Here is a 24,549-nt window from a genome sequence, read left to right on the forward strand (position 1 = left end):
GCATAATCAATTAAAGGGTTTTTTCACCTTATAACACTTTTTTCAGTTCAGTTGGTTTAGGATAGATCACCAGAAATAAACACCCTTTTTCTAATATTGAAGTGTAAAGTTTAGATTTTCACCTTCTAAACCAGCTTTGGGGGGGGGGGGTACGGGGTCGCTGACTCTTTAACTGTTCTAAATTGATAAATTGAGTTGATACATTTCTCCCTGCTGAGCAGAATCCCCGAGCTTCATTAAAGGCAACTGTTAGAATTGATACAATAGTTGCTAATGCTCCACAGATACTGTGGAGAAATCAACTAATTGTATCAACTAAATGTAGCAAATTGTAACAGTTCAATTGTGAGGAAACGATAAAACATAAAAGATAGAAAGCAACTGAAAAAAGTAATTGTTTATGGTGAACAATCTGAAAACAACTCAACTGAAAAAAGTGTTTGGAAGGTGAACAACCCCTTTAAGCAATACACCTCTCTCACACTGGTTAAGGGTTTTAGGCGTTTGCTGTGTGGGACACTTAACTTGCAGGGTCCAAAATCCCAGTGGAGTGAGCCATAGTTCTGGTGGGATGGGGTGACACAATTATAAAGCAAAAGAATATACTAACTTGTCAAAAATATCCAGACACTTCTGTCTAAAATTACATGTTCTCAGTTTGAACAGACATTGATGAGTTCCAAGCTGTCTCCAGAAGCAATGTCAGCACAATAATTATTTCACCAATTAGATGGCCTGGAATGCCAAATAAGAGTTATGTATAAGCACCCAGCTACAATAATGTCCAAAAGAGTAAAAGGTTATTATGGCAGCATAATGTGATGTTAGGAAGGCAGGTTTCTTGATACTTTTGTTCATATTCAAAAGGTCTTGCATGCTTTAAACTTGTAGAGGCTATATGTATCAACAGTCTAATTTCAGTCGTTTTAGAGGTTTTTGAAACCACGACTAAACTCACTTTCTCTAAAACCACGAATGCCATGGAATTTATTAAAAGATCCGAATTTAAGATGCATCAATTAAAAAATGAATGATCCTAAAAAGTATATCTCTAAAAGTTAGGGTTTTTCTGACAATTAATAATGAAAAAAAAAAAACCCCTAAAAGCCTGAATTGATTAAAAATGGTCCAATAGGATCAGTGCAATTCCCATTCCCACTTTTGCCTGGTGAATTTTAGTATTAGAGGTTTTCATAGTTTTACCATTAATACATCTCGGATTTATTGAGTTTTTAAAAAAAAAAAAAAAAAAAGGAAAATCGTGAATTTTTAGAGATTCATGAAAAAAATGTGAATGTTAGTAAATAGGCCGCTAAGTCTTCTTTAGACCATCTGTAAAATATAAACATATTAATAAGATCATAGTAGGTTTTCTCTGAATAAGCAATACCATGTTTTCCTATGTTTATCAGAAGCCACGCAACAATATCTTTTAGCTTCTAAATAAATTGCAAGAAGATATAATTGTATTATCTCCTATGTTTTTACAGCAGAAGTACATCAGGAAGTGTATTAGACCCTGACAAGGAAAGCCTGGCTTGGTTCCTCAAAGTCATAATTACATAAATTTAATTACTTAATGTAAATGGGAGTATTTAAGCTACTGCAAGTTTCTTTTAGTCAGTGGGTTTGTCAATGTATACCAGACAAATATAGTATAGGGACCACACAACATAAAGGTCTGACCGGGGAAAGAAGCAACACTTTAGTAGAACTAGATTGGTTACTGACTTGTGATGGAAGAATAATAAACAGACTCCAGTGTTATGGACTATTGCTCAGGAAATACAGCAATACTAGTGTAGTACAAGAAGTGTTAATATAGATCCCTTTATTTTAACAGCTCATTTCATTCTACAGATTTGACAACCTTTGGCGAAAACAAGTGTGGACCGTTTGTCAAAACCCCCCCCCCCAAAAAACCCCATAGAAATTGTTTCTGATGGTAAAGCCACAGTTTGTCTCTACATTTTGGAGGACAAAGTGTTCATTACTTGGTTTTAGTTTGTTTTTCTCCAATCCAGTCACATGGCCTAATGAGAAGGCAGGGTGGGCAAACTGGGTCTTTGAGCCAATCTTATGGTGCTATATGAAGGATAAACATTTTATTGGTATATTGTTACCTTGTGTACAATAATATGCACTCCCCTTCACTCACCCCCACACATTTGGATTTGATTTCTTTTTGGTGTATGGTATGCAGTTGCAACCTACCACACAGGAAAAATTGGCTGAATTTCATTGGTCTCAATTAAAGCCTCCACCTATTAAGCCATGTCTATATGAAGTAATCATTTAAACTGGTGGAGTCTAAAAACTTGTAGCTCAAGGGAGAGGTATAAGGTTTCCCCCAGATACAACTCTGTCTACAAACTCTCTGGGTTTATTTAAGATTGCTTGCTTCCTTTTGGCTTCAACAATCCTATATCCTATATAATAAAGTTGAAGTGTCTCTGCGTCCAGTCCCTGTGTCCGTGGGATTGCGCTACTGCGCATGTGCCCCATGGACCGTCTCTGGCGAATGTTTGACTACATATGTTCTAGCGCCCGTTAATTTAACGGGCTTAATGTCTAGTCCTCAATAAAACCATGAGTTCACTAATCATACAGGGTTTTGTACTGATAAAAGCTTTCAGGTTTCAGATAGTTTACAGAAATAAAGGACTCACTGACTGTTTAACTGTTCTAAATGGATACATTTAATTGATACATTCATTATTTTTGCCCTGGTGAGCAGATCTGACAATATCTGTAGGAGACCAGCTTTTTATCAGACATAACTGTCATACGATTGCTGTCAGGGGCAGAGTATTGTCTGATCTGTTCTTTTACTACTTTATTTGATCTGAATGGCTAGTGGCAGGTCAGGAGATGGCCGATATGAAGGTAAATCTGCACGTCTATGGCCAGCTTAAAGGTATTAATAGAATCTGCCATCACAACACTACCCAGTAGGGTATTCCACAACTTTCTGCCCTCATTGGGAGGAATTATTTAAACTAATTCAAATGAAAGTGCAGTTCCTAAAGTCTTATATTGAGTACTGTAATACGTCTAAACAAAACCTGTTCCAGGTTAAAAACAATAAATACATAGAATATAATGCTATATAAAGAATGGTTTGTTTTTCTGCTGAACGTTAGCTATTTAAAGAATATATGCAGTGTAACAGCAAAGTGTTAAGCACCCCAAGGCCCTAGTATTTGCAGTGCAATGAGGCCCAAACATCCCCAATATAAAGCACTGGTCTAAGGCAGGTCACAGCAGCCCTAGACTGTGGCACTTCTTACCACATACAGCTTGCCAGTCCAAGCCGGACTTAGGGTTGCCACCTGGCAGGTATTTTACCGGCCTGCCTGGTAAAAATGATGGTCGATCCAAATGTTATTAATAGGGAAAAAAGTTAAATATATAGGAAGGCCGGTATTTTTTGCCAGAAAAGGTGGCAACACTGGCTGGACTGTGGGTTTTGGAGTGAAATCGAACATTGTGAGACCTTGTACGTTGGGTTGCCACCTGGCCGGTAAAAATGATGGTTGATTCCAATGTTATTAATAGGGGAAAAAGATAAATATATAGGAAGGCCGTGGTTACAAGATAATGAAATGGGCCTGGGCACCAGCATGTACTATTTTAAAAAGCCAGGGACAAAATCAAAACCAGGGTACGTCTGTCACTGGAAAATAGGGACAATTGGCAACTGCGTGTGTGACTGCTGGAATGATACAAAAATTCCTTATCTTGTAAAATGAGCTTTGCTGCTCCAGTGCGACATGCCGTATGGCAAGGCTGGCACATTTTAGCTCTTGTGATGTGACACCAAAGACGAGAGCCAGTGTGCCTGGACCTCCTCAGCCCACTGCATTCTGTTTGCGGCCATATTAGTGAAAGGACTTGGCCAAGCTCAATACCATAAATAAATCATGAGAAATAGCTGCCTCCTCTCTAGGAGCGACATGTTCGGCACTCTGCTTATGGGAATCGTCATTCAACCGTAGAACACTCGCCAAAGCACAAGGCGAACACAGTGAAATGTTTACAACCGGGGGGAATACAAACACGGCTAAGTAGAAAGCTCACGGGCCGAATTCATAGAAAGCACCATGTTATAAACTTCCCACGATTGGTTTCTCCTTAACCCCGCCTCCTCACCTAATGTCACACTGACCCGGAAGTAGAATCTCCATAGCAACAAGCATCTACCCGCTGCATTTAAAGCGTGCCGGGGGGCAAGCATCTCAGTAAGCAGTTCCGGTGAGTGTGTGGGGTTGGCAGGCCAGAGACGTGATTACAGCTATAATTGGGTAACAGACTGCGGCTCTACAGCTCTTGTTGCTGTTAGAAATGCGCAAACTGGTTCATAACGGGGTCACGGATGGGTCATTGCTTAAAGCTTTGCGTACTGGCCCGGTGGACTTTGTGGTAGCGACTCACTGGCCCTTGAAGCGAGCACCAAGTTGCACACAGAGTGGGAGTTTTGTTAAAGCTTCCTTGCACGTGTTTATGGAATTCTTTAGTCATGCTGCTGCTGCTCAAATCTAAAAAGGAACAGTGCATTGTGACGTGAGAAAATGTAGGGGCTGTCGATTGGCTGTCACTATGTTTTCAAGCGTTTGTCTCTCACGTTGAAGCTTTACGAAGAAACATGGGCCTGTCAGTATGTCCACATGTGAGGGCAGGGAACTGGCAGCCATAACTGAAGTGTTTATTGATCATATGTGTGTGCTGCACTTTGTCCACACTCCATGAAATAAAGAGAATAAGGTTGTGTATGAAGATGATCTGCTCTTTGCTGCTGGTATAATGTAGTTTCTAGGTGCCTGGCAGATAACTGCACTAAAGCTTATTGTAATGCTTCAGCATCTGTTTTCTCTAGTTTGTGTTTCACCATCATAGCGGGATTAGGGTTGCCACTTGTTCGGTTTTGATAAGGTCTGTTCAGGTGTCTTAAGGTGGCCATACACGGAGAGATCCGCTCGTCTGGCGACCTTGAGGTAGGAAATATTGGGTTGATCCGATCATGGGGCCCTAGTGCCCAACGATCGGATCCTAACGAATAGTAATGGGCGTTCGGATTGCGGGACCGCATTAATGAATAGATGTGGCCGCGACCCAACGGGATTTTTAGTCCCATCCGATCGAGATGGCCAGATCTGGATCGGGGAAGCTCGTCGGGGGGGCCCCATACACGGGCCAATAAACTGCCGACTCGGCCCGTGTATGGCCACCTTTACTTTCTGTTTGGTTTTCAGCCTTGTGAAACCCGAACAATAATCTGGCCAAAAAACGAAAACCAATTAAATGCCTAGATACTCACCTTGACGTGGCTTAGTTATGAAGTGCAGTTAATTTCTTGATATTACAGATATAAGCAAATCAACTAAAAATAAGAAATGGCTTTACTAAATGAGCATTTGCTGTATTTCAAAGTTTTCTGGATAACTGATTTCTGTATAATAGATCCCATACCTGTAGTAGTTAAAGGATTGGTCTTACTCATCAGGCAGAATAGCTAGAGGTAGGGTTTCCAGCCATGTGGGGTTCAACTGGACATCTTAATTGCAAAGGACTGTCCTTTCAAAACTTTCTGTCCCATTTAAAATATTGCGAAAAATGGACAGAAATCCAGCCAGTTGCATATAAGTGATGCAATAACCCTGAACCGGCATCATAACTCCACTTCATCATTGTACCTGCCTCTGATGTCATCATGCCCACCCCAAGATCACTGTTCCACCCCCAATGCTATCTGTCTCACCCCCTTTGTGCAGTTTTAACCACTGGCAAAGGTGGCAGCCCTAAGCAGGATGCGCATGTTGAATCTTAAATAGTACAATATGCTAATTTACGGGGTACGGGCTTTTTTCCTACAAGGTTTCCTTCTTCTTTAAAGGAACAGTTCAGTGTAAAAATAAAAACTGGATAAATCGATAAGTTGTGCAAAATAAAAAATGTTTCTAATATAGTTAGTTAGGCAAAGATGTAATCTACAAAGGCTGAAGTGACTGGATGTCTAATATAATAGCCAGAATTCAACTTCCTGCTTTTCAGCTCTCTAACTCTGAGTTAGTCAGCGGCTTGAAGGGGGATCACATGGGACATAACTGTTCAGTGAGTTTGCAATTGATCCTCTGCATTCAGCTCAGATTCAAAAGCAACAGTTATGTCCCATGTGGCCCCCCTCAAATCACTGATTGGTTAATGCTTGGTCACCAGGGAAACCAGTCAGTGTAAACCAAGAGAGCTGCAAAGCAGGAAGTAGTGTTCTGTTTTGTTAATAGTTATGTTAGACATCCAGTCACTCCAGCCTTTATACATTACATTTTTGGCTAACTAACTATATTACAATATTTTTTTATTTTGCACAGCCTATGTATTTATCCAGTTTTCATTTTTACCCTGAACAATTCCTTTAAACCTGCCCTTAGTAGCAATGCATGTTTGGTTAACCCCACAATAGTGCAGGTGCTAAACCTGTCCTGTGTGTGACTGAATGTGTTGACGTCAAATTCCAGTTTCAAAATTCCCATTGCACACACCCTTAAGTTATAGGTAGTTCCATGCTATGTTAACTGCCATGTTATGACAGCCGCTATGTAGGGTAATTTTCCTAAATCTGTGAAATAAAAGTAATGATTTCACCATTTAAACAAACAAGAAAAATTGATCATGTTCTAAACTAGTCATCTTCTAGCCTTGTGCCAGCATGATGCAAAGGCATTGTTGAATTACATTTGATTATTTGCATTCTCTAATCAAAATGAAAGGTTTATATTAACTAGCAAAAATTACCTGGTTCCCACCTAGCTTCTGACGTATTCATTTTGGCTTACATTTTGAACTGCCAGCTACCCACAGTATGCAGGACAGATTTTTTTTTTTATTCTCCAAAGAACATGATTATATGCAAGTTGTCAAGGCAAAAATGAACTTGTTGCCCTTGTTCCATTATCTTAGAGTCAGAGAAATACTCTTAAATCATATGACCTCTTAATTTTTTGTGAATCTTAGGCACTTAAAGTAGGTTTTCCAGTCTGTGTCATCTGTTTTAAAGCTACGACTTTCAGTTCAGTTTCAGTTCTCATGGAATGGGGATTGTTGTGCTTTGTCACTGCACAAGATTTAGTGCAACACTGATTTTTATATTTTACTAGGGATGCACTGAATCCAGGATTCAGCCGAACTGAATACAAATCCTAATTTGCATATGCAAATTAGGGGCGGGGAGGGAAATCTCGGGACTTTTTGTCACTGTTTTCCCATTCCCACCCCTAATTTGCATATGTGGATTTGGTTTGGTATTAAGCAGAATCTTTTGCAAAGGATTCGGGGGTCTGGCTGAATCCAAAAAAGTGGTTTCGGTGCATCCCTATATTTTACAGTTGCCAGTACTTGCATACTCTAGCCACTTTGGGTCATTAAAATTATTTGGAAACTAAGGTGAGAGCTCACCCTGAAATACCCGAAAATATGCATTACATATTTTATTCTAAAAGAGGAAAGGGCTGTGTGGAAGAGCATCAAGTATTAGAACATTTTTGAAAGCATTTCTGCCTTAGAACTAGAATTAAGTAATTAATATCACACAATCAGAGAGAGTGCAACTAACATGTGGATTTGTTTTTTGTTTTTTTTAAAAAAAAAATAATTTAACTTTGTTTTTCTCTTCTGCTTCAAATATTTAATTTAAAGACTCTTCAACATGGATCATGTGGGTCATGCAAGAACAAGCCATGGTCAAGCATCAAAGGAAGGGATCAGCTGGTCAGGGGTTCAGCAGAAAAATGCCTATGCCAGATTAGTGCAGCAACATCACAGTGGAAGGTTTAAGTTCTTTTTAAACTACATAGCTCAGAAGCTGCAGCAGGAAGAGAGTGCCCATGGAGATGATGGCTTGGATAGAGAATTGGAAATCACTGGTAGATTTCAGGAATTATTGGGAAAAAATGGATCAACCAATCATGATAACTTGTCAACTAAACAAGCTTCTTGTGAGAACTCTGCTGTTTCTCAGTATGACAGAGGTTGTGAACATGGACACACCTACAGAAAATCGGAGGCATTAGCCGAAAAGCAGAAAGGCAAACCTCCTACAATCACAAGTCATGATTCAGATTTGGAGCCTGAGAATGCTGGAAAAGTTGCAGTCAATACTTCTGAAAAAAGGCAAATATATCCCAGCACGAATAAGGGGCCATCAATACAAATGTGTGAATCTGATAACGATACCCATAACCGAGACACCCAATCTGATAAGCAAAAGGCAAAGTCTCAAACTCCTATCAAAGGCTTCCAAAGTGAACAGCTTTTAGAAGGTATGGCATTGGTGTATGTGCTACCCATGGCTTAATGTCATTCTGAACTAACATGTTTAGCGTCTGCTTCCACATCACCCTCATAATTTGAAATTGCAGTGAATTCTGCTGCCAGTAAAGTGGAGAATTAATGAAAAAACCTTGCTGGTGACCATTAGTCTTTAAAGGGCATGTAAAGGCAAAAAATAAGATCACATTTTTACTTTCTTTAATGAAAAAGAAACCTATCTCCAATATACTTTAATTAAAAAATGTGTGCGTTTTTATAAGAAACCTGACTGTATGCAGTGAAATTATCCCTTCATTTACTGCTGTGGATAGGAATTGTCAGACAGTCCCTAACTGCTCTGCAGGATAACAATCATACTTATGAACAGCAGTGGGAGCCCCCGTCTTACTTCCCAGCCATGCAGAACTCAAGCAGCTTTGTTTATGACAATCCCTAAGCAGCCCAGACCACACTGAGCATGTGCACAGTCTTAGTCTTGCAAAGATGTTTAACAAAGTTACAAGATGGTGACCCCCCTGTAGCCAACTTTGAAAGCGTAAATTAATTGTTTGATTAGGCTTGTGGTGCAGCAAGTTCATGTTTATATTTAGTATACAACATACAGCTTTTCTAGTCTTATTCTATTTTTGACTTTACCTGCCCTTTAACTGTATGTATGCACTGTTCTGCTGCAAATAGCTCTGCTGGTCATTCATGGGGTTTAGTGGAAAAGTTTTGATTATATTGAGCTAGGATTCATCGCTTAGACGTTTAGTTTTAGTTAACAATGAATGCTTTGGTTGTCTGCTTAGAATATTCCATATGTGCATAGTTGTGTTTCTACATATGTCTATTATTACCTTAGAAATAACCTGAATTTTTTTCTTTGCACTTTCTTTTTGTTAGTTATATTAAAATAGTTATTCATATGTAGGGGAAAAAGTTAAATTTGTAACTAAATTTAGAATTTTTAAAGTGCCAGCATCATTATCTGTGGATAAACAATAAATAGTCCCATTTATTTACAGTTAACTGCTGAAACTCTGACAGTCCCTGACCGTACATAGTCTGCATATGAAACCAAAGGAAAGGGGCTATTTTGGTAGCTTCAACAAAGCAAGAGTAGGTGTACAAGACTGAACTATCTGGGTATTTCTGTTTGGGGACTACTACACAACAGATAACCTCAGCACCCAGAACTAAAAGTGAAAGGGTGAAGGGAAGAACTAAGCGGTGAACCCTACAAGATATGGCTAGTAGGTCTTGCTAAAGGATCAGTATGGCAGATTACTTGCTTTCATTTTTAAAATAAGAGTATATAAGGTTCAAAGAGGGTCCATGACAGTGCAAAGTCTGCATATGAAACCAAAGGAAAAGGGCTATTCGGTAGCTTCAACAAAGCAAGAGTATATTTACAAGACCAACGTATTTGGGTAGTTCTGTTTGGGGACTACTACACACTAGATTGCATCAGCACCCAGAACTACAAGTTGAAGAGTGAAGGAAAGAAAGCAGTGACCCCTGCAAGATATGGCTAGTAGGTCTTGTTAAAGGATCAGTATGGCAAATTACTTGCTTTATTTTCTAAAATAAGAGTATATGATAAAGTACTTTCTCTTAGTAACATGCATCTGTTCATTATGACTCTCTTATGACTGAAAAGAGGTGCTTAAAGGGGTGGCTCACCTTTAAGTTAACTTTTTACTTTGTTATAGAATGGCCAATTTGAAACAACTTTTCATCGGTCTTGATTATTTTTTGTACAGTTTTTTCATTATTTGCCCCTTTTCTCTTACTCTTTCCAGCTTTCTGACCCCATATTAAAAATAAAGGCTATACATTTGTTATTGCTACATTTTCTGCTTCTCTTTCTATTCTGACCTTCTATTCATATACCAATCTCTTATTCAAATCTATGCATGATTGCTAGAGTAATTTGGACCCTAGCAACCATATTGCTAAAATGGCAAACTGGAAAGCTGCTGAACATAACACTTAACTCAAAAAAACCCCACAAATAATAAAAATGAGAACCAATTGTAATTGTCTCAGAACATCACTTTCTACTTCATACTAAAGTTAACTTAACGCCTTTAATTCACATGTATAATAATAATGTTGTTCTTGCTTGTTTTTTTATGAGAATCTTTACAGGCAAAACCCAATGTTTATTGGTTTTGGAGACCATTGTCTGGAAGTGCCATGCCAACAGAAGTTTTTAAGGCCAGGACATATGCATATGAACCTTGCATTAGGAACTAATTTCTAATGACTAGCCACTGGACAACAAAATAAATGCTAGGTTAAAGAAACGTTATACTATAGACTACTCACTTAATGTCTCTAATTATCTGTTTAACATTATTTCCCCAACAAAGTGAAACCAGTATTTTTTTTTTTTTTTTTTTTTTTAGCAAAAGTACTAAATATACTGCTGTTTTTTTTTCCCAAGGGGATTAAGAAAGCATTTGCATATAATGTTTAACAGCTGATTGATATACTGAGTTTATTAGAGAACACCTATGGCTCCTTATTTGGCTCAGAAGTGTTGTCTCTGTATTTAAACCCACATTAACCAGCTTTAGGGTTTGTGTACATTTTAGACTGCACTAGATGATGCATTCAAGCCCATTTCAATTTACTCTCATCTGCAACTGAATGCTGCCCCTCGGCACACAAACATGCCTGCAAGTATACTCTTCCAGGTGAAAAAATGCAGCAAGATGAGTTTTTTTTTTGTGACTGACATTTCTACTCATGTTCCTGCACCCTGATACCGCTAGAAAATTTGCTCTTGTTATAGAAAGAAGATATAATGTCCTTCTGTTTTCTGTATAAAAAAAAAAAATAGTTCCTATTCTCTTCAAAAACATCTTTTGTCAGTCATATGCATATTTTACTCTTAACTCTGGATAATAAACACACTTCTAACAGCTGTGCAAGGAAGGCTGGATTTCTGGGGAACTACCAAGGGATTTATGAGGAAGAAGGATTATTGAAGGTTGCATCACTGATTTCTAGAAGTGATAAGTAACCTATGTGTGAATGAGAGAGAGGCAGTCATACCTTTGTGTAATAGCTTCATGTATGTTTCCATAAATTTATAAAAATTTTCCTATACAGTACATGTATGCTGTTAAGAAAAAAAAAAGTGCTCTTTCTAGGAGTAAAGGATAACACGTAAGCATGGATGTAATGAAGGGCTCATATATACTGCTGTTTTTGTAGACATTTACCTTATTCATCTGTATATTCCACTGCTGTACTTGAGCATGCAGAAAATACAGAAATTAATAACTGCCAGAATTTTATAGTAGAAAAACATTCAAATGCTTTATATGCAGTTATTGTTTGTGCTGTGCCCACAAAGTATGTTAACATTTTGTTAATATGCCATCCATTTACTTCATGTAGAAAGTAACAGCCGTGTGCATGATTATACAGTACACAGAAAACCAGTAATGCAGAAAAAAGAACAATATTATTCTCAAGAAACCTTTGACAACCATTTTGAGTATAACAAAGCAGATATATATATCTATATATATTCACAGCCTAAATTATTATTATTAGTGGGCTAGAGATATGAAAGAAAAAGGAAGAGTAGAAATTGCAGGGGTTGTACTTCTTATCACGTTACAAGTATATATATCAGGGCTGCAGCATTTATAGGACTCTAAAGTTGGTCTTCATCCCCCTTATAGATTACTAGATAGATTGGTTAGCTATTAAAGAACACATAAAGTAATATGCCCTGGAGCTGAGGTTTGTCTAAAATAGTGTATTATCTTTTTCTTTTTTCCTGTTAGGTAGCACAGCAGCATCACTGCTGCTAATATGCCTTTAATCTAGAATAATAGGGCTAAGTTATGGAGCCTTATGTAACCCTTCAAGTGTTCGAAGCATCCTTCACTTGAAGCTACAGAAAATGTGTGGAGGCAATTAGCTTGTTTCACTGCAGACTTTTACAACCAGTTCTCTAGTTGTATCGCTTTTGGATAGTTATCTGGCTGTTAGAATTGGTTTTGTGATTTCCTGAATGCAAATCTATTACACAACAGAAGGTTATTTCAAAACTTAACGTTATATTTGCCACTGTTTTCTTCAAGTTCTGTCATGTTATACTTTACATACATAGAACATGCATACATACTTTAACAGGAACCATGATAGCAATCTACTAACAACTCTGTCCCAAGTCAAGTTTACCAAACAAGAAAGAGCTTGTCTTCCTATGCCCAGCAGGAATTGTTCAAGTGTTCATTTAGTTCTCAGTCTCAGAAGATCCTTTCAGACAGAAAAACTTTGCCTGGTTCAGTTACCTAAGTGGCTGAATCAGGCAAAGGGTTGGTCAAACAAGAAGAACATTAAAGGAACAGTAACACAAAAAAAATTATATTTTAAAATAATGAAAATATCATGTAGTGTTGCCCTGCACTGGCTAAACTGGTATGTTCTATGAGAAGAATTGGCTGTGAAGATTTCCTTGTAGCCTTTTAGGGAAAATGTTCCCTTCTTTTTTAGCTGTGCTAATGTAGAAAAAAGTGGATAACTTCCATAAAGAAACTTAAAGGAGAAGGAAAGGTTAAAACTTAGTAAGCCTTATCAGAAAGGTCCATCTAAATATACCAGTAAACCCCCAAAGTAGTGCTGCTCTGAGTCCCCTGTCAAAAGAAACACTGCATTTCTTTCCTTCTATTGTGTACACATGGGCTTCTGTATCAGACTTCCTGCCTTCAGCTTAAACCTCATTGCCCTGGTAAAGAGCATGCTCAGTTTGCTCTTCTTCCCCCCCCCCCTCCCTTCTCTACTGTAATCTGAGCCCAGAGCAGGGAGAGACTCAGGCAGGAAGTGATGTCACACCATGTTAATACTGCAGCTCCTATCCTAAACAAACAGAGAGCTTCTAGAGCTGTTTACTCAGGTATGGTAAAGCATTCTACAGAATAAATATAGCATTCTAGCTTGCACTATTGCAGCTAATCTATTGGCAATAAAATGCCTCCGTAGCTTTCCTTCTACTTTAAGCACAGAACACCTTATTCCACAGGCTAAAAGGAAGTCATGTAATACATGAGCCTCCTTAGGCTCACAGTGTAATGCTATACCTCTCTCACCTTGCTTCATTGTAAAACGGTGTGTTCTGGGACTTGTGCCCCTCTGGTTTCTATAGTGGGTTGTGCACAGATTCTCTAAAAATCAGAGGGACTTACAGTCCCAGACTCCAACATGCAGCTACGAAGCAAGGTGAGGGAATTTTTTTTTTCTTTCTCTTTTGGTTTTATTACAGCCTGTTACTGTTTGCCTAGAAGATATGTGGTGACTTCATTACATTATGTCAGTGGTTACATTTGCTAGACAATGATTTCATAATTTTGCAGCACTGCTTCATGAATTGTTAAAGTTTGTGTGCATAACACACAGCAACCACTCTTGCAGTTGCCCTACAATGTGAACAATGTGCAGACACACAGTTAGATATACATAGTTGGCTATACTGCCACTCCCCATCCCAGTTAATCTCTTTTGACCATCTTTTTGATTGAAACATTTTGCCAAACTTGCACCATATTATAAAATATCCTTTTTTTTTTTTTGTTCCAATATTAATTTCAAAGTATTATCCCCCAGATGCTACCAGAAGAAAAAAATGATGTCCAAACTTATTTTTGTTCTTTAAAGGAAAATGAAAGGCAAATTACACTTGGGTGTGCCAAAAGTTAGGCACCCCAATTTACTTACCTGACAACTCGGGCCAGTGCTCCTATGTGCAGAAAACTGCACGGGGTTTATCTATTGAGCACCACAGAGCAAACCTCTTCCTGCTTCCTCTGTTTTCTTGTGCATGAACAGTAGAGCGAAAAGTTGAACTTTAACGAAAAAGCTGGCCAATTCGTCCGATTGCGCATGCGTCTTGAAAATTTGAAAACTGAATAAGAAGGAAGATGATCGCTCTATGGTGCTTGCTTGAAAAACCCCCCAATGTAAATCCTTTCCTTCTCCTTTAAGAGATATCAAGAGAACAACAAAATGTATCAGCCTCCTAGTTAAGATTTTATTTTTGCCTTTACACACTTGTGATTCATGCTGATTTATACTCGCTGTATGGTAAATATTGCAGTAAGGCAGCTGGACCCTAAACAAGTCAGTTACTATTTAATGTAGACACCAGTGGTTCCTATGTTGCCCCATAGATATTTGTCTTGGTCAGATTTTAGTCTCGGATATAATCTTAAAATGAACATAAAGCATTTTCATTTTCTGATGTCACTTTTTCATAGAACTTCCTTAAAGGATATGTTGGGTATAATATAGTCTGTTCAGTGCTGAGTAAACTGACATTCTGTTTCCTTTCTGTGTTTGCATTAGGTGGTCACAAGCGTGGATTTCACAGGACTAGATACCAGTCAGAAAGTGCTTGCACACCCCCAAATCTCAACAGGCAGAGACAGCTTTCAGAATCCCACTGTGAAACTATGCACAACACATTTCTGAGCCCTGTTCAAGCTGGCAAAAGAGGTACCCCAATAAAATAAAAAAAAAATTATTACATTTGTACCAATGTTTAATTATTGTCCAAAGCAACTGGAAAAATTGCTAGTGCTTGTGTCAAGCGGAATTCTCCAGGCTAAATGCTTAATTTACTGTATGAGAAAACGCTAATGCTTGCCATATGTGGGGGGGTACTGCATTGTCAATGCTGTACTCGTTCAACCAGATAATTTACAAACTAATTTGGTGTTCGTTTTTTTAAAAAAAAAAAGGCTACCCATGAATATCTATGGGACCTTTTTATATAAAAGGACATTTAAAAAAAAATAATAATAAGGCTTTATTGAGTTTGCATGATGACTTGCCAGCAGCTGTGTTATGAATTATGTTGCTAATCCTGGGTGCAGTGGCAATAAAAAAGACTTAATGTGTGTTTTTAAAATCATACTAATAGACAGACCCAATGCCTATTCTAAAATAATGTGCCTCATTCCTCTTTTAACTTTACTTTGGAGATGTTAAATACAATTTAGTTCTATATAGATATTGTGATCCTGCTGGGCAAAGGAGTACAGTTTGTTTTTGTAGATTCAGCTGCAGTAATAAGATGTTTTAATATGAAAACTGTAAAAAACAAAAAACAAACCATGTACACTATTGAATGGTTTGGGCTTGTATGGTATTTGCCTTTTGGATGCCCTTTAAATGGGTTTTATATGAAAAAAAACACACATTTGAACAAAATGTATGATGGTTGGTGGCTTAGGTTATAAATAGATTACTATTGGCAACAAGGATGTATTTAGGTTTGGTGCCACCCCAAGGCAGCGGGCCTTACAGTGCCCCAGACAATGTGGAATGACATCATGTGCACAGTGCACGTCAAATCCAGATTCACTAATATTGGCCCAGTACCCCTCACCCACCCCCCCCAGCTCTGCCGCAGGATTTAGGTCTCCCGTCTTATTTTGTTTGGAAAATGTTTCCCTTCATAGGAACTTGGCAGTCAAAACACCCCTTTTGCATCTGCAATTGTGTGATGGAGTGATTAATGGTCACTTGCTTTAAAACCTTATCTGGGAAAATAAGGGTAAAGGGATATTGTACAGTACATGATTTTGTTTACATTTAGGGGCAGATTTAGAGCTCACCAAAAAACTATAAAAAAATCACTTTCTATTAATTTCTATAGGATTTTTTAAAGTATATATCAAATGGTGAAGTCCATTGATAAATATGATTCTAAAAAACCCATAGGAATGAATAGAACCTGGGTGAGTTTTTCTGTGGTGAGTTCTAATCTCACATTTTTATGAATCTGAACCATAATTTTTTTGTGTCATTAAGCTGCGGGGTTGCACTATAAGAGGGGTATTGTACCTCCTTGTTACAGGAAATATGCAAGAAAAATAGTGTCTTTAAATTCTCAAATGTTTTGCCTGAAACAGAGTTAACTAATAACATGTATTTTATTTTTTTTTGTATTGTTTTTCACGAAGTAACTATGAACCTAATCCGATCCTATGGACAGCTCACTGTGATGAAGACTCTAATTCTAAACATATAGACATTCCATCCCTGTTTTTGTCTGGTTATTCAAATGTTATCTTGCTTTACTGCTTAGCAGATGGTATGATTACAGTAGGTTTGCATTTTCAGCACTGTGGACAGCAGTAACTCTCATCATGAAATGAACCCCACAGCTACATGCTGCTGCCTGTAAAATCTGCAGTACTAACTATACAGTTTTATATTATGCTGGCTAATACTTGGCACTAACATTTAGGTTTTCTTTAGTTGCCATTGATGAATAAATATATATCTATGTTGTAAATCTCATATACAGGTATAAATCACAGCCTTTTGAATGAGAAGCGCCGTGGAAAGGGTAAAAAAAAGAATATATTTGAGGAGTACATGACAAAAGAGGAAGTATCTGCAGGTTTGAAAAGAGGAGAGCTAATCCAGGTATGTACCTCTTTATTGATGTTTATAGGAGTAAACACTCTAAGCTTAGTAAGTCTTGGTGTATCCTTTGGTGGATGTAAAGCAGCCAATATTTAAGGGCCTCAATTACCATTTAGATATTGCTTCTTTAATGTAATAAAGTTAAGGGATCGGGAAACCCATTATCCATAAAGCTCCTAATTACAGGAAGGCCATCTCCTATATACTTAATTTTAAGCAGATATTTTAAGCAAAATTTATTTTTAATTATTTCCTTTTTCTCTGTAATAGTTAAACAATACCTTGTACTTAATTGCAACTAAGTCACAATGACTCCATACTGTTGGCAAAGTATACTAATTATTAATTCATTATTTTTTTTATTAGATTTAAGAAGTGGTGATTTACATAATAAAAAAACTCAGGTCCCATGTGTTCTGGATAATAGGTCCTGAATGTAAAACTCCATGACTCCATGAGGCTCATTTATAAACACTGGGCAAACTAAACAGCTGGACACTATACCCCTAAAATTAATACTTAAGCAATGGACAGACAATTTGTATAGAATTAAGTGGCATATTAAAGAATATTGCCAAACTGACATTTATATTTAAGTAAATATACCCCTTCAGCCACCATTTAGTGAAGGTCTCTGTGCTGCCTCAGACATCACCTGATTAGAAATACTGCAGCTCTGTTAGTTAATTGGCTCATGTAACCTAACCTGTATGGTTGGTTTGTGTGAATCGTAGCAAGCAGCCCTTTATTTTTTAAAATCGCAACTTTCTATTTACGATTACCCAATGGCACATACTACTAAAAAATTATTAAAATGGTTCATTTACATAAAGCATTGTTTTACATATGAGCTGTTTTATGCAAAATATTTTTTATAGAGACCTGCACTGTTTGGGGGGGGGGGTAGAGTTTTCCTTTAAGCCAGCTGCGGGTTGAATGCTGAAAGCAATCATCATATTGGTTGCCATGGGTTATTGTCCAAATATGCCAAGAGTTTATAAATGAGCCCCTATGTGTGCTCGTAGAGCCTATATGGGACATTGTCTAAATTACAACATCCTCTAAAGCAGTTAACTTGAGGTAGAAATCTCTGTTTTAGCAGGGATGAAATGTTAGCAGAAGAAGACCTTGTATCCTGCTTTTAAGAATACAGGTATGAGATCAGTTATCCGGAAACCCATTATCCAGAAAGCTCAGAATTATGGAAAGGCCATCACCCATAGACTCCATTATGATCAAATAATCTAAATTTTTAAAAAGTGGTTTCCATCTTCTCTGTAATAATAAAACTGTATCTTGTACTTGGTCCAAACTAAGATATAATGAATCCTTTTTGTAAACTGTGGTCATTTGCTGGTCACAGCGGTTGTTCGTATCTTGGCAGTCATTTGCTAATTCACTGTGCAATGACCACTGTTTACACTGGTGCTTAGCACTTTTCTCTGTAACCCTCCCTCCACCCGGTCAATCAGTCACCTGCTTTTAACTGGTCTTTTAATGTTGCAGTTTGGACATTCATTTTAACGACTTAATAAAGGTTATATTTTAATTTTATTACTTCACATGAGTTTCGGAGCTTATGTATGGGTAGGTGCAGACATATGGGCCAGCTCTTTCATTTTATTTTCTTTTGACATATATATTACTATCTGACCCTGCACACCATACACTGTGTGTTTGAAGTTTGGTACTCGCCAACACCCCACTCTTTTGTACTATTACTCTTTCTTATCTTCCTTTGGAAAGTCTGGGTGTAGCACACATGTTCTCAATCTGTGTGGGTATAATCATGTCAGCCCCTATTGTTAATTTACAATCTCGTTTTGAGAAGTGGTCAACTCAACTCAACTCAGCAAGTTGAAACGGGCAGCAATAGCTCCCATTCTGAAGGTGACTGGAAATGGTTGCTATCAGAATATCAGCAGCAACAGATTAAGTTGACCAAAGCATGGGGGTCGGTTTCCACATTCAACAAATATATAGAAAATAACATTATCCCTAGGGGGCTGCGCATTAGGATCCTCCCTACCTTTGAAATTTGTGATGATAATTTTAAGAGGAGGTGGCAGGAGATATTGCATAAATGCTCTATGCAATTACTTAATTTGACTCTCGAGCACGAACAACAGGTTGGATATGATCTAACTAATACGATCAATAATATCGAGAAACCTTTATCCGAATTTTCCCAGACTGAAGTATATATCTCACGCATGTCCAGAATAAACATAGAAATAGATCGGGTTGCACAATAATTATTATTAATTATTGATACAAAGAAACAAAAATATTTGAGAGATACTACAGATTATTCCATGGGTGTGTTTAAATGGGGACGTAGAGTTACTAGTAGAAATACATCCCAAAATGATCTATCTAGATCTGAAAGATCTGATGATGATAGTGCTACCAATTCCGCACAAGTCAATACTACGGTACCTTTTTTGTGGATAGACAGCAGAAGAGGATCAGGAGAGGGAGGAAGAGAGTTAAGAAACAGAGACAAATGGGCTTATCGGCGCCAGAATCACTGGGAACGTGATCAAAACAGAGGGAGGAAAACTCAGACGCTAAACATTATCAATCTCAGTGATCATATCCTCTCTGAAAGTCAAAACACAGTTTTGAAGAGGGGTCTATCTTTCTCTCCTAGTTATGATATAAATCCCTTCACATTATATAAAGATCTTTTTCTTTTCTGTCGGAAACTTTTGCTCATAAAACATTTCCATCAAGACAATAAACAAAATGAGCATAGTTTGTTCCCCCTAATGGCTATACCAGATCCGATAAACCCACACTACCTGACAAACGTTACTTCCAACCCTACAACTGCGCAAATATCATTTGAACAAGCCTTGTCAGATCTGAATGACTTACTTATCGAACAAACCGATCCTGTGAGATCCTTGAAACCCAAGAGTAAATTCATGCCTCCTAGAAATATAAGCTCTGCAGTGATTGCTTTCAGAGAATTAGTAATGAGAGACTTCATGAATATACCTAGCCAGGGCTACGATAACCTTAATAAAGATGAGAAACTTGCTATACAAGAAATATCATCTTGGGAAAATGTAATCGAAAAGCTTTCCGATAAGCGAGGTAACGTAGTTCTGTGGCCATGGGCCATGTACTTAACGGAAGTGTTAAAACAGCTTAATGACACAACCTGTTATCAAATATTACTGAATGATCCTACAATACGTTTTAGATTGATTTACAATACTCTAATCCAGGGATCCCCAACCTTTTGAACCCGTGAGCAACATTCAGAAGTAAAAGGAGTTGGGGAGCAACATTAACATTAAAAATGTTATTGGGGTGCCAAATAAGTGCTGTGATTGGACATTTTGCAGCCCCTATGTGGATTGTCAACCTACATTGAGGCTCTTTTTGGCATTACACCTGGATTTTATGCAACCAGAACTTGCCTCCAAGTCAGGAATTTAAAAATAAGCACCTGCTCTGAGGCCACCGAGAGCAACATCCAAGGGGGTGGAGAGCAACATGTTGCTCACGAGCTACTGGTTGGGGATCACTGCTCTAATCACAGATGGCTTACAAACAGGCCTTATCACCGCAAGTGAATCAAGGGCATTACATAATAACATCTCCGTCACCCCCACTTTTTACATGCTTTCAAAAATACACAAGAATCTGAATAAACCCCAAGGCCGCCCGATTGTATCTGGAAATGGCAATATGTGCGAAAAGACTAGCCAATACATTGACATGAAATTACGCAAATTCGTATGAAGGACACTGGGGACTTACTACAAAAACTAGCGGAGTTGACAGGGGCACATATCTGGTGGGTCGTGATGTAGAATCCCTATATTCCTCCATCTCCCGTAAACAGGGCTTAAGAGCCATACGATATTTCAGGGATACAGAAAGTGTTTGGGACCAACAGTATATAGACTTCATGGCAGATCTCACTGATTTTTGTCTCAATCACAATTTCTTTGTATCCAATGAAAATTTTTATTTGCAAGTAAGGGGTGTCGCTATGGGTGCAGCATTCGCCCCCACATAGGCAAATTTATTTATGGGATGGTGTGAGGCCAATTGGGTATTAGGAGACCAGATGGCCCAATGTACTCAATTCATTTCATATTGGATTCACTGTATTGATGACTTGATAATCTTTTGGACTGGTACCAAAGAGGAATTAAGTGATTTCCTCAAGCCTCAATATCAATCATCTTAATATCAAACTCACACACACTATCAGTGACGTAAGCATTGACTTTTTAGATGTTACAATCACCATCAAAGAGGATGGTACTATCGGTACTGATCTGTACCGCAAAGCTACTGCAACTAATTCCATGCTTCATTTTCAAAGTCACCATCCAATGACGACTAAGAGGGGAATCCCCGTTGGTGAATTCCTTCGCTTACGCCGTAACTGCTCAGACTTACAACTCTTTAAGAGGAGGGCGAATGAATTGACTGAACGACTAATGCATAGGGGCTATTCACGTAATGTGATTAAAAAAGCTTATTATAGAGGAATTAAGACCCCTAGAAGCTCATTATAAGAGGGACAGCAATGATACCCACATAACCATGAATCAGATTCATAGGCACCTATTGCAAGCAATGGCCAGTTATCGATTCAGTACTAAAAAAACACTGGCATAAATTGCATACTGACCCAGTTCTATCTACAATGGTGGGCCCTCGGCAATTGACCTGTTGGCAGCAGGCACCTAATCTAAGGGATCGCTTAATTAAAAGCCACCTTACCAAACAGCAGCAAACAGTAAGAAGTGGCACCTTGGCATGTGGCAAGTGTAAGGCATGTAAATACATGTGCAATCGTAGCCATGTTGTTGATAGGTTTGGCAAAAAGCATCATATTGTACACAGCTTTACATGTAACACAAACAACAGCATCTACCTGTTAACCTGCCCTTGCAATAAAATATATACTGGTAAAACTAACCAAGCGTTTAAGAAGAGACTCATGGAACATGTTCACAGCATTGAAAACGCATTAGACCTTTTCAAAGCTAACAAGAAATTGTCACCAGTTAGCCACCACTTTTTTGAAATTCACAATCATTCAGGTATGGGCCTGAAAGCAATGGGTCTCTCTAAGGCAGTGATCCCCAACCAGTAGCTCGTGAGCAACATGTTGCTCTCCAAACCATTCGATGTTGCTCCCAGTGGCCTCAAAGCAGGTGCTTAATTTTGAATTCCAGGCTTGGAGGCAAGTTTTGGTTGTATAAAAACCATGTGTACAGCCAAACAGAGTCTCAATTTAGGTTGACAATCCACAAAGGGGCTAACAAATGGCCAATCACAGCCCTTATTTGGCACCCCAAGAACATTTTTCATGCTAGTGTTGCTCCCCAGCTCCTTTTACTTCTGAATGTTGCTCACGGGTTCAAAAGGTTGGGGATCCCTGCTCTAAGGTGTCCCTAGGTATAAGAGGGGGGGGATCTGGAAACGGCCCCATTGGCTTAAATGAAAGCATTACGATGAACACCTTTATTATAATGATCTGCGTATATCTTTAACATTGTCTATAATGATATATTAGTTATATATATGACAAAGTATTGCATTGGCTTTGCCATTTAATGTTTTATTCACTACTGTCACACAATGAATTTGTCTTACTTGTTGCAATGAAAAGGCACATTACAAATCTCGTCGATTTGACAATGAAGTGAGACATTTGTGGGTTGATGTGATCCATTTATTATGTGTTTTCGTTTTGGCATTACTGATCACTTGTGTTAATTGTGGCAAATACCCCCTTGTCAGATCTTATATAAATTGTTGTGGAGTACCTAATGCTGTGTAATTTAAGCCACACTTATTATACTGAGGATCTGACTGTATCAGAAGCCATTCAGCTTTGCTACTCCAATTGTCCCTGACACTCTTGAAGTGCGTTAATAACGCTGCTGTACAGCACCTGAAGGGTTAAGTGCCACAGAATATATACTGCATAAAAGTCTCTTATTGAAGATCAACGTGATAAAGCACCTGAAGACTTACTACACATCGCATGCACACTGTATTAATACAGTACGCATACGTTGTTACTATTTTCTTCACTGGAACCATTGTTTCATTTCCATAATTGAACACAAACACTATCACTCAATAGGAAATCCTATCTGTATCTCTCGAAGACAGGCTCTGCGCTCATCAGTAGGGAGAATATAGCATTGGTCGGCTCATCTCGATATAGGAAATATGCTTCAAATGCTATTTTGTGTAGTGTTTTTGGTAGGTGACATGTAGGATACTTAAAATCCCAGTTGCTCTCTGGTATCTTTCACCAGGCAAAGCTGAAAAAGGTAGTTAAAGGAATAGTTCAGTGTGAAAATAAAAACTGGATAAATAGATAGGCTGTGCAAAATAAAAAATGTTTCTAATATAGTTAGTTAGCCAAAATATAATGTATAAAGGCTGGAGTGAACAGATGTCTAATAAAACAGCCAGAATCCAACTTCCTGCTTTTCAGCTCTATAACTCTTGAGTTAGTCAGCGACTTGAAGGGGGGCCACATGGTACATTTCTGTTCAGTGAGTTTGTAATTGACCCTCAGCATTCAGCTCAGATTCAAAAGCAACAGAAATGACTCATGTGGCCCCCCCTCAAGTCTCTGATTGGTTACTGCCTGGTAACCAGGGCAACCAGTCAGTGTAAACCAAGAGATCTGAAAAGCAGGAAGTTGGGTTCTGACTGACAAGTTATACATCCAGTCACTCCAGCCTTTATACATTACATTTTTGCCTAACTTACTATATTAAAAACATTTTTTATTTTGCACAGTCTATCTATTTACCCAGTTTTTATTTTCACACTGAACAATTCCTTTAAGGTGGCCATTTGCAAATTGTGCTTCTGTTTGACTCTCCTCTGAAGTGACAGCATGGGATCCTCAAAAGATCTGAAAACAAAGATTGTTCAATATCATGGTTTAGGGGAAGGCGGCAAAAAGCTATCTCAGACTCAAACTATCAGTTTCAACTGTAAGTAATGTAATTAGGAAATGGAAGGCCACAGGCACAGTTGCTGTAAAACTCGGGTCTGGCAGGCCAAGAAAAATACAGGAACGGCATATGTGGAGGATTGTGAGTGGTTAGAGACAACCCAAAAGCCCTTTCTGCACTCACGCCACAAAACAGTCGCTTGTTGTATGCAAAAGCTCATTTAGACAAGGCACATTAATTTTGGAACAAAGTTCTTTGTACTGATGAGACAAAAATTTAGTTATTTTGTCATAACAAAAAGCACTTTGCAAATTCCAAGAAAAACACCTGCTACCCACTGTCAAATTTGGTGGAGGTTCCATCATGCTGTGGGGATGTGTGGGCTAGTTTAGGGCCTTGGGCCCTTGCTGTTGAGGGTCGGATGAATTATACCCAATATCAACAAATTGTGACCTAACAAGCAAGGTTTGTTTGTGTGCATCGTGAATCCTACAATCCCAGGAGATGGTCCTTATTTTTTAAAATGGCAATTTTTTATTTAGAATTACCCAATGGTACATACTACTAAAAAGTATATTATTATGAAAATGGTTTATTTACATGAAGCAGGGTTTTACACATTAACTGTTTTATGTAATATATTTTTATAGAGAGCTACATTGTTCGGGGGTATAATTTTCCTTTAACAATGGAAAAAGATAAGGGTGGGATGTCATTACAGCTTGGGGGGATCATAAGGATTCAAGTATTTTTTTTTTTTTTTTGGTTTTTTTTTGTAGAAATTGTGGCAGCTTGTAAGGAGGGAAAATGTTTCCATATTTAAATA

At 38.2% G+C, this 24,549-nt stretch overlaps 2 protein-coding genes across 4 annotated transcripts in view; one reads left to right on the top strand and one right to left on the bottom strand.

Annotated features, from left to right (window-relative positions):
• Positions 1-4,175, bottom strand: part of nppc.S (natriuretic peptide C S homeolog) — a 33,301-nt gene extending 29,126 nt beyond the window's left edge. Inside the window, 1 exon segment of the mRNA NM_001093118.1 lies at positions 4,153-4,175. The gene's annotated coding sequence lies outside the window, so the exon portion shown is untranslated.
• The window catches only part of dis3l2.S (DIS3-like exonuclease 2), a 203,490-nt gene continuing 183,069 nt past the window's right edge, over positions 4,129-24,549 (top strand). The window contains exons 1-4 of one of the 3 annotated variants that reach the window (XM_018265604.2): positions 4,129-4,254; positions 7,693-8,315; positions 14,674-14,823; positions 16,643-16,764. In XM_018265604.2, the coding sequence (XP_018121093.1) occupies positions 7,703-8,315; positions 14,674-14,823; positions 16,643-16,764 (885 nt within the window). In that variant the 5' untranslated portion in view covers positions 4,129-4,254; positions 7,693-7,702. Of the gene's footprint in view, positions 4,305-7,692; positions 8,316-14,673; positions 14,824-16,642; positions 16,765-24,549 lie in introns of all 3 variants that reach the window. The other 2 variants (XM_018265606.2, XM_018265603.2) reach the window with 2 other exon arrangements.

The sequence above is a fragment of the Xenopus laevis genome, chromosome 5S, assembly GCF_017654675.1.
Source record: "Xenopus laevis strain J_2021 chromosome 5S, Xenopus_laevis_v10.1, whole genome shotgun sequence".
Classification (NCBI taxonomy): Eukaryota; Metazoa; Chordata; class Amphibia; order Anura; family Pipidae; genus Xenopus; species Xenopus laevis.